This window comes from Gouania willdenowi, chromosome 6 (genome assembly GCF_900634775.1).
Source record: "Gouania willdenowi chromosome 6, fGouWil2.1, whole genome shotgun sequence".
Lineage (NCBI taxonomy): Eukaryota > Metazoa > Chordata > Actinopteri > Blenniiformes > Gobiesocidae > Gouania > Gouania willdenowi.
The window spans coordinates 27,980,733-27,991,600 of NC_041049.1; the positions used below are offsets into that span (position 1 = coordinate 27,980,733).

Below are 10,868 nucleotides of genomic sequence, written 5' to 3' on the forward strand. Positions count from 1 at the left end.
TCAAAGTTTTTAACTAACTTGAAGTGTTTTGCCAAAATGATTATTCTTGATGCTAAGAATAGCTAAAATGCAATTGACACCCCTGCCATACAGAGAATAAACACAACTAAACATCTAGTATTATTTAGGTTATTAAACAGAACTGTATTTAAAACTCACTACACAGTCATTAGAGGTCAAAGTTCATGAAGCTCTTCAAATATTGAAGGTTTCACATCAGTAATTTATGTATATCTGTCTGTCTGTGCGTGTGTGTGTGTGTTTGGCTGTGTGTGTGTGTGTGTGTGTCTGTCTGAGTGCGTGTCTGTGTCAGTCTGTATGAGTGTGTCTGTGTGTTACTGTCAGTGTGTGTGTGTCTGCCTGAGTGTGTGAGTCTGTGGTCTGTCTTTTTGTGTCTGTGCAAGATTATATGTGTGTGTGTCCGCGAATCTGCGTGTGTGTGTGTGTGTGTGTCCTCTAAACAACCACCTGTGAATAACTAAGTGTTGAAACATGAGTGTGCGCTGAGAGGTGGAAAAGATTTATGACATTTTAACAGAAGAGAAAAATACTGCAGTGCGTGCGCATGTCTGTGTGTGTGTTGTGTGTGTGTGTGTGTGTGTGTGTGTGTGTGTGTGTGTGTGTGTGTGTGTGTGTGTGTGTGTGTGTGTGTGTGTGTGTGTGTGTGTGTGTGTTTGTGTGTGCGTGTGTGTGTGTATCTAACTATAGTCAGAGCAGCCATAGGACGCTGCAGTCACATGAACAGAATAGTGTCCTCTATGAACACTTGAATCTGTTCAGACTTTCTGCTCATCGTCCGCCAACTCCATCTGTCCTCCAGTCCAAGGTGAGTGCACGGAAACATATGCACTCACTTTATTTAACACAAACAGACATGTACAAACACAACTGAGTTTATATTAATCTGCACGTGTATAAGAAACCTACATGAACCTAACACCATATGATGCTAAGTGCACTAAAATGTGATTGAAGCTGATCTGAGGGTCACATCAACATTCATGTCCACATTTAGAATAATGACTGACCACGACATTAACAAAGAAAACAACAAAGAGTTTGTTTGTACTTCTATTATTCTATAATATTTATGTATTTTAGTTTTCGTTTTGGATATTTGTCTATTTTAATGTATTTCTTTGTTATCCTTTTGTGTATTTTTTTTTTATGTTTTTGGAGTCATTTTAGTGTAATTAAGGTATCGTTTTGTAAATTGTTCTGTTATTTTTGTGTATTTTTCTCATTTTGTGCATTTATGTTGGGGACCGCACAAAAGAGCTCAGAGGGTTGCATTAGGCCCTCGAGTCGCTAGTCGCCCATTGTGAAGGGAAGAGGGCTGTGACCTCGAGCTATCATGATGTGAACATTTAGCAGAACATTGGTTTAGTCTTTATTTATTAACGTAAAGACAATAAAAAGACATTCAAGGTCACGTCTTCTCACTGACCTCTGTCTGCTGATTATGATAGAGACACATTATAATGTGCGTGTGCATGTATAAAACAAAAGAATGTGCGTAGTTGAGTTACATTCATCGTGAGGGTTTGTTTAAATGTAGCTGCAGGCCCGTCACTGATCATGTCGGACACAGAGGAGGTGATGGAGGAAGGAGAGGGTGAGTCACTCATTCATCTGAGGTCAAAATGTCAATCGGAAACGTAAAGTCATGTTTTTACAAGAATTAATCTTTATTCTTTATAAAGGTGTCATTGTGGGTAATGTTTCTAGTATAATAAATATAAAATACTGGCTGTAAATATGTGTATTTGTTGTTAATTGTGGACAAAGTAATTCATCTTAGTTTTTATTATTATTATTATTATTATTATTATTATTATTATTATTATTATTAGTTACTTTTTTCAACAATAAATCAATTGTCCAAAAATGAAACAAAATTAGATTATTGAAATAAAAATATGGGATTATTTCATCAAATGCATTTTTTCAATTTCACAGATGGGTCCAAACCAAAACCAAAGTAAGTGTTTTCATGTGTTTATTGTTGTTGTTGTTGTTGTTGTTGTTGTTGTTGTTGCTGCTTTATTCTTGTTAAAGGTGTCACTGTGGGTAATGTTGCTAGTAAAATAAATATCAAATACTGGCTGTAAATGTGTGTCTTTGTGTTAATTGTGGACAAAGTAATTCACCTTAGTTATTATTATTATTATTATTATTATTGATATCAGTATAATTAATATCATTATTATTTATAATTTTAGGTTCATGTCAAACATCTCAGCTCCAAAAATCCCAGATGGAGACAAAGTCGACTTTGATGTGAGTAAAAAACGTTTTCAACAACTCATGATCACAGACAATTACAGCTGGACTTGAATGTTTCCATTATTTCCAGTGTTCTAAATGTTCTTGGAGCGTTCTGCTCCTCCTGCTCTTTTAGCTCATCTGTTCTCTTGTTTCTGATCTTCTGTTTTTGAGCCACGCGTCTTCAAACACAGTTTTATGGTTTTATGCTCTGTCAGAAACCTTTTCCCGTTTTAAACCAATATTCATAATTTTCACTTAAGTAAGGGTTAGAATTAGGGTTAGAGTTGTCTACTTACTCACAAATCCAACTTTGAAGCAAGAGTAAAACTTTTGCCTGCACTGACACGCCAAAACATTAGACACAGTGCTATTATACACCTTATAAATTATCATTTTTAAACATTAGACACATGGTACTTCATTTTATAAATTCGAATCATATTTTCTTTGTATTTCTTTAAACTTTTAACATTGAATTTGGAATTTTTTTCCAGTATGTATTGTGCTCTACTCACCAATATGCCCAGGGCTAGAGAGTGATGTAAAACTAAACAGCAAATACTGTGACTAGAGCTGAGGTTCTAAAACTGAAATTATACAAGAATATTCCTAAAAAAGCCATTTTTCCGTAAACAGCACTTACTAAAAGTGTCCAGCAACATTATGATGCTTGCTGATTCTGGAAAATGCACTGTTCTAGTTCTCTTGAATCTGTGCTCAGCCTTCGACACCGTTGACCACCAGGTCCTGCTGAGAAGATTGTGTAATGAAGTAGGACTGTCAGGGCCAGTTCTACAGTGGCTCTCCTCATATTTATCTGAGCGTAGCTTTAGTTCTAGAGCTAACAAAAAGAAGGTCTGAGTCAGGGGATTAGTTGTGTGGAGTCCCTCAAGGTTCCGTTTTGGGTCCTGTATTATTTTTGTTGTATTTGACCCTCTTGGGAAAGATCATCCAAAGGTTTAGTGATGTTTCTTACCACCTATTCACTGATGATATCCAGCGAGTAGGTGGTCTTTTAAGCCATCTGAGACACAAATGCTTAATGGCACGTTCACATCAAACGCATCGAAATCATCAAAAGCAGCAAGTGTACATTCACAATACATGGTGGACGTGCCTCTAGGGAGCGTCGGAGGTCCCGCTGTGCATCCGGCGCCTCCAATCCGGCCGACGCTGGAGTTGGGAATGTTGAACTTTTGGGGCATATTGCAGCGTGTCAACCAATCAGGAGCATTCCCCAAATGTGACGTATTCAGAATAATGAGAAGAAGATGAAAAAAAAACGCTAACCTGAGGCGGAGACAGATGGACAGGCACTCTTCTGCTGGCATAGAGCGCCTGTAGTTGGTGTCCTGGTAGGAGATGCAAGTGCCGATGCCGGTCAGCAGGTTGTCAAACTGGGCACGGAAGTAGCGCTGAAAGCAATTCTTATCCGAGCACAGCTCTAGTGCATGCAGAAATGGCGCCGAGGCGCAAATAAAGCCATGCCACTTTCTCAATAATGTAGGGGATCGGAGGCGGTGTGTTCAGCAAGGAACTCCAATCTTTACTCTTTATTCAACCACACTTCTCTGTAGCCCTCTGACAACAGTGCACACACTGAGTCACATCAAAATACATTCGACCGAAAACAACACCTGCTCAACACAATGTTCCCCACCATATTATTGTCACTGGGTGAATTATGAACATAACTGATCACCACAATATCATCCGTTCTATGAACACCATCAGCAACAAAGAAGCCCCTCCCCTCGACGCGCTGGATGCGTGTCCCGAGCATTTTCAACACTGGTGACAAGAGTCTATATTCATTGACCACAAGCGTCCGACAGGCACGATTTTGACGTCCGAAATGCGTTTGGTGTGAACGTACCATAACTCCTTACTCCATTGTTTAGTAGAAATAAAACAATGGTTAAGCGATAACTCTCTGCAGCTCAGTGCAGACAAAACAGAAACACTGGTTATTGCCCCCAATGACTCAATTCCAGGGATTAAACAGAAATTGGGTGACTTAGGCCAGTCTGCTAAACTAAGCCTTAGAAACTTGGTAAATGGACTTGAGTTATATAGCGCTTTATCACCACACTGAAGCAGTCTCAAAGCACTTTACATATCAGCTCATTCACCCAATCACTCTCACATTCACACACCAGTGGGACAGGACTGCCATGCAAGGCGCTAGTCGACCACTGGGAGCAACTTAGGGTTCAGTGTCTTGCCCAAGGACACTTCGACACATAGTCAGGTACTGGGATCGAACCCCCAACCTTCTCGATCAGAAGACGACCCACTACCACCTGAGCCACGGTCGGAACTTGGGAGTTATCTTAGACAAAGACCTGTCAATAGTGCAGCACTGTAAGCAGCTGACAAGGAATTGCTTCTTTCAACTAAGGAAAATCTCTAAACTCAGGAAAATGGTGTCAGAATGATTTGAAGCTCATCATTTGTGGGCGACCGTGGCTCAGGTGGTAGTGGGTCGTCTTCTGATCAAGAGGTTGGGGGTTTGATCCCAGTACCTGACTATGTGTCGAAGTGTCCTTGGGCAAGACACTGAACCCTAAGTTGCTCCCAGTGGTCGACTATCACCTTGCGTGGCAGTCCTGTCCCACTGGTGTGTGAATGTGAGAGTGATTGGGTGAATGAGCTGATATGTAAAGCGCTGTGAGACTGCTTCAGTGTGGTGATAAAGCGCTATATAAAATCAAGTCCATTTACCAAGTCCATTCATGCTTTTATGTCTTCACGTTTATACTATTGTAAATGTTTGTTTTCATGTCTGAACAAGAAAGAGCTGTCTCGACTGCAATGAGTGCAAAACTCTGCAGCGAGAATTCTGACCCGTACAAATAGGACTCACATATCCTCTAATCTAAAAGAACTTAATTGGTTGCCAGTGTCTTTTAGGATCAATTTTAAAATTCTGGTTCAACCTTTAGAGCCTTGCAGAGTCTGGCTCCTTCTTACATCAGTGATCCAGCCTGTGTGTGTGTGTGTGTGTGTGTGTGTGTGTGTGTGTGTGTGTGTGTGTGTGTGTGTGTGTGTGTGTGTGTGTGTGTGTGTGTGTGTGTGTGTGTGTGTGTGTGTGTGTGTGTGTGTGTGTGTGTTCAGGATCAGACTGACCTGAGAGTTTCAACATGACTGCTGCTTGATTCAAGGGTGTGCAGTGTGCAGTGTTGGATTTGTTTGTACTGCAATGATACCATTAAAAATTATTTCATAAATAAATGCATTACAAATTTCTTTAGAGTTCTACCTCTAGTCTACAGTGATGATGTCATAATTCTACAGAATTGTAGCTGTACGTTAAACTAATTGTATTAACTCCACTAAAGGCCAATTTTCAAGGGGGTGCTATTGAGTCATTTTGCCATTCACGTGCAATTCCCCCAAAATGTAATTTTTTTCACTAGTCCTAATATTTGTTCAAATTTTTATGAAAATTGCTCTAAAAAATGTGATCACTTTTTTGTTACATTACAGTTTTTCCCAATTGCTAACAAGTGCTTACCCATACTTCAGATACTTTTTCTAAACTCTTAACACAGACTCCCACCTACAAAACACAATGGGCCAAATGGATAATTGTCTTCTCAAAAACAAGTTTTGGTAAATATATACTAACTCTTCATTTCAAAATAGAACACATCTTTCTCTGCACACACTAACTTTACCAAAAAACTGGAAATCTGACTCCAAATTAAATTATCCTGTCAAAGAATAACACTTGTTTTCACATCACAAGGTGAATGCAGTCAATCAAAATACACCATGTTTCAAAACACTAAATTTTTTGGTTGGGAACAGTATGTCCACATGTAATGTTCACATTCAAAAGTATTCCAGTAAAAAGCAAATCAGTTTTTTTGTTCCTTTACTGTTTTCTACAGGAGGTACAGTAGAAATACTATTTACAATATGATAGAACAGAAATTTTTTTTACAGTATTGCTTACAGTGAACAAAATATCCATGAAACACAAGAGCATTCTGAACATAAAACAACAGCAAAAAGCCCAGATAAAAAGTGCAATCTTCAGGGTTAGACCACATGTTTTCATCAACATCGCATCTGATATTATCCAAGGCGATGCCCTGAGATAAAACCGCTTGGTATGTCGGATCCACCCTTGGCAGTCGTCAACTGTGATGTCCCTGCAGCCAGCATCCATGGCTTCAAGGAGGGACATCTGGTCATGTGGCTGATGGTCATAAACCTTCCACCTCCATGCAGAAAAGAACTCCTCTATGGGGTTGAGGAAAGGTGAATAGGGTGGAAGGAAGAGACGTACCGGTCTTGGGTGGACTTCAAACCATGTTGTTATTGCTTGCGAATGATGGAAAGCCACATTGTCCAAGGTAATTACAAAGGTACTTATGTTTTTACCCTCCTGATCCTGCTCTGGAACCAGGCACTGGTAGAGATCATTGAGAAAGGCAAAGAGGCACCCGGTATTGTACGGTCCAACCTGACATCTGTGAAGGAGTAATCCTACATTTGCAATTACTGCACACATGGTATTGTTACCTAATTGCAAAGTGCAAAGCTTATAGAACTGGACATTGAATTGAATATACAGTACTATACCTGGATATATTGTTGTCGTAGCGCCTTGACTCTCTCATTGTTCTTCTCAAAGGGAACAGTGTAGAGGTGCTTCATCTGCACTCTGTGTTAGGACAATGTCCGTGTAATGGTTGTGAGGCTGATGCTATTGATATTGTCAAATATCTTGTGGGCCTCCACAATTCTAGTTTGAATTTCATGCAGTTTTATTGCATTATTTGCAACAACCATTTCTACAATGGCAAGTTATTGATCATTATTGAGGAGCTTTCCTCTTCTCCCAGAAGGAGGAAGCATTCTTTAGAGGGACTGTCACAGAGTTAGCCGTATCGCTCACTCTATAGGTAGTGAGCACAGTCAGCTAATGCCGGCAGCTTAACATCTGTTGACTTGTTGCTACTGCTATCATCATTCCATTCATCTGTCTGTTATCTTTGTTCTGGTTACTGGTTTCATTATGCTTGTGCACCCTCTTCAATAACCTGTTGGTTTGTTGAAAGATGCGTGTAATGGAGGCAACCATTGACCGCCTCAAATTGGGCTGCACTCTTTCACCAGTCTGTCTTGGTGAAAGACCATGGTTGATTACATGGTCAATGATAGTGGCACGAATTTCATCACTGACTACTGTTCTTGCAGCCCTTGGAATGCCATCACCTCAACCTTTCCCTCTCCTTGGGCCTGCTCTTCTCCCTGGCCCTGCTCTTCTTACTGCACCTCTCACTGGGCCTGCTCCTCTCCCTCGGCCCCTTGCTTTTACTCTTTCTCGCTCGGACATTACAGTGTTTGTCTTTTTCTGTTTCCAAAATCATCACTCCTCAAAGTCCTCCTTTTAATCCCTGCCATTGAGTCTAAGCCAGACTGGAATCAGCTGTGGTTGGCCCAATTTACCCAACATAAATCAGCTGTGTGTCAATAATTCAATTGTTTGTTTATTATCAGCTGAGATATATTGTTTTTGAACTGATATCATTGCAGAAGCAGAGGTTTTTATACTGTATCTAAGGTTTGGAATATTGTTTTTGGCTATTGTGAAATGTTGTGTTTTAACATTTGTAAATAATGCAAAAACAATCCATAATTTTATTGGGAGGTATAGCTTGTCTGTTAAGAAAATGTAAGCATTGTGGAAATGTGTTCACTGACTGCATATTGTGTGAAAACAACATGAAATGTGTGAATGGTATGGCTACAAAAGGCCAATGCTGTGTTAATTGTGTTTAGAGTTTGGTTGGACAAACGCTTGTTAGCGACTGAAAAAAACTCTAAATCTATTTAATCTTTGTAGATTTTTAAAATTAGATTACAGAATTCTGAACCACTGATGCTTTGATATGTAAGGTATGCATGCCTCAGGTGATCTATTAGCTATATTTAATATATGTTGTCTGATGTTTCAGGACATCCACAGGAAGCGTCAGGAAAAAGATCTGTCAGAGCTTCAGTCTTTGATTGAAGCTCATTTCATCCAAAGAAAGAAGGAGGAGGAGGAGCTGATCGCACTGGTCAACAGGATCGTACGTTCATCTTTCCATCATCCCCTCATCATGTTCTCAGCCTGACCTCTGAACCCTCTTCTTCTTTGCTGTCAGGATAAGCGTCGTACTGAGCGAGCGGAACAGCAGCGAATCCGAGCGGAGCGCGAGAAGGAGAGGCAGACCAGACTGGCAGTGAGCTTTTCGTCTCTCTTTCTGTCTGTCTTCTTTTTATGTCTGTCTTGATTCGCGTAAACAAACCTGTCCACACAGGAGGAGAAAGAGCGTAAGGAGATGGAGGAGCAGCGCAAGAAGTATGACGAGGATGCCAAGAAGAAGAAGGCTTTGTCCAACATGTCACAGCAGTACAGCGTGGGACAGAAGGTCAAACGTCACATTATTATCATGTCACAGCTGCTGCTGTTCCTCACCCGTCCAGCGGGGGAGCAAACACCACTGACAGATTGTATCTATGTATTACTGACCAGTTTAACTGTGATTAATTATAGTGGTTTAGATAGTGTCTTGCACTTTTAAACTGGTTCACATGAATGTTAAAGTAGTTATACAATGATTTTTAGGTTGGACTAACTTTCGATTATGTCATTAGTTTTTAAGAGTTTAATTTGCTACGATTCAGAAAAAATATAAAAATGTGAACAATCGTAGTTTATAGATTATAATTCTGTCATTCACAGTTTAGCTATTTCAGACCAAACTGAGCTTTATAAATGAAAGTGTTGTTTGCTGGTTTTGAAGATTTAGGGAGTAAAAAGGTTTTGTAATTCCAGAATGAGACCAGGAAAGGAGCCAAGAAACAGACAGAGAGAGAGAAGAAGAAGAAGATCCTCGCCGATCGCAAGAAGCCTCTGAACATCGACCACCTGAATGAAGACAAACTGAAGTACCACACACTGTCACAGTGCCATCACAGATATGACATCATATATGAGTGTGATCTATGATAATGATAATACTTTGCTGTGTGCGACGCAGGGAGAAAGCTAATGATCTGTGGCAGTGGTTGATGTCTCTGGAGGCAGAGAAGTTTGACCTCGGAGAGAAACTCAGACGGCAGAAATACGACGTAAGTCCAGCAGGAAGTGACATCATACAACTTTTATTGTAAAAAAAAAATAGTAATGCAGAAAAGAATGAGAATAAAAGAGGGGGAAAAAGGAAAATAAAGAGAATGGAAAAAGGAAAATACTGAAAATATCCTGTTGTAAAATAACAACATAAACAGAAAGCAGTGACAGAATTAGCTTTACATGTGACACACACACACATGCACAAAACTGTGATGTGCAGTTGTGTGTTTGTGTGTTGAATCACATCTTTGTGTCTCTTTTCAGATCAACCAACTTCTGGCTCGTGTCCAAGATCACCAGAGGTAAATGTCTGTGGCTGCCTGTAGCTGTCAGTGGTTGTCAGTAGATGTCAATGACATGTCTGTAGTTGGATTTATTCTGTGTGTGCTGTACTACGACGCTGGCTAAATCACCATGGTAACATACGCTGAATAGCTAACCTGGTCGAGACCAGGATAAAGTGTGGATCAAATCTAGCGAGTATAAAGGACCCGCCTCCTGACCAATCAGTTCTCGTAAAAAACGATATGCCCAAGAATAGGTGGGACATTCTCTGGACACGTCGCTGCATGGATCTTAGTTGACAGCAGAGAGAATATTTAGGCATCTATGCAATCCTTTCATTTACCCAATGACATCCTATAGAAAACATTGATTTTCATCTGATCGACTGGCCTACATTTGTCAGGCGCTCTATAACCTATAAATTAGTTTATTCATGTTGTTTGCAACGCAGAAGGCCCAGTCCTGTAAGATAGTACAAGCCGTATAAAATACCATTATTGTTCACCTCGTGGTGTAGGCTGAGCTGTATGAACGCAGCATCAGAGACACAGACAAGGTCTGTGTCTTAATAAAGTCAAACTGATCAAAGTGTTCATTTATTCTCTGATTAATTAATATTGTATAATCTCACAAATTTAAGCATTAACAGTCATCCATTCCTTTCTTCTTGCTTTTGCAGCAGTGTTGTTTTTGGTTTGAATTATGAAATTTAACTTTCATTTTTGAAAGAATTATTCCTCAATTGTCACATAAGTTGCTCTGCACCGTTTCCCTGTGCTTGTGATTGGACGCTGCAATCTCCACCCCTTTCATGTGACAGCGCTCGTTGCCAGGCTGAAATCACCTGGCTTAAGTTAACGTGTTGATAACCAGCTTCGTAAGACAGCTGCTCTGTGATGGAGAATGTTTGGTTGGGTGAAGCCCACTAACGGAGAGATAACCCAAATATAATTATCCAAACTGGTAGTACAGGCCCTAGATATCTGTGATTGTCAGTAATTGTCTGTTGTCCCCTCTCAGTGCCAAAGGTCGTGGAAAGGGTAAAATGGCCGGCCGATTGAGGTGAAGCCCCGCCTACTGAGGAGTTCAGATTTGTCAAGGTTACCTGTCTATCATCCTGACACCAAAAACAATAAATTAATAAATCTTAAAAATAAAAGATCTCTGTGTGTCAACA

The 10,868-nt window shown here is 40.1% G+C and overlaps 1 protein-coding gene across 1 annotated transcript; it reads left to right on the top strand.

The window, feature by feature from the left end:
• The first annotated feature begins 684 nt into the window (after window positions 1-684).
• Window positions 685-10,868, top strand: LOC114464851 (troponin T, cardiac muscle isoforms-like). The gene is made up of 11 exons (XM_028449472.1): window positions 685-826; window positions 1,559-1,615; window positions 1,960-1,981; window positions 2,223-2,280; window positions 8,241-8,357; window positions 8,433-8,510; window positions 8,589-8,699; window positions 9,107-9,219; window positions 9,312-9,402; window positions 9,671-9,708; window positions 10,712-10,868. Exons 2-11 carry the CDS (start codon window positions 1,579-1,581, stop codon window positions 10,755-10,757), a joined length of 711 nt encoding a protein of 236 aa, XP_028305273.1. The 5' UTR covers window positions 685-826; window positions 1,559-1,578; the 3' UTR covers window positions 10,758-10,868.

What these genes read in the sequence shown, in the direction of transcription:
- LOC114464851 (XM_028449472.1), top strand. Translation starts at nt 1,579, where the DNA reads ATGTCGGACACAGAGGAGGTGATGGAGGAAGGAGAGG. An exon ending in GAGACAAAGTCGACTTTGAT is followed by an intron (nt 2,281 to 8,240) that starts GTGAGTAAAAAA and finishes CTGATGTTTCAG; the next exon opens with GACATCCACAGGAAGCGTCA. An exon ending in CTGAATGAAGACAAACTGAA is followed by an intron (nt 9,220 to 9,311) that starts GTACCACACACT and finishes TGTGCGACGCAG; the next exon opens with GGAGAAAGCTAATGATCTGT.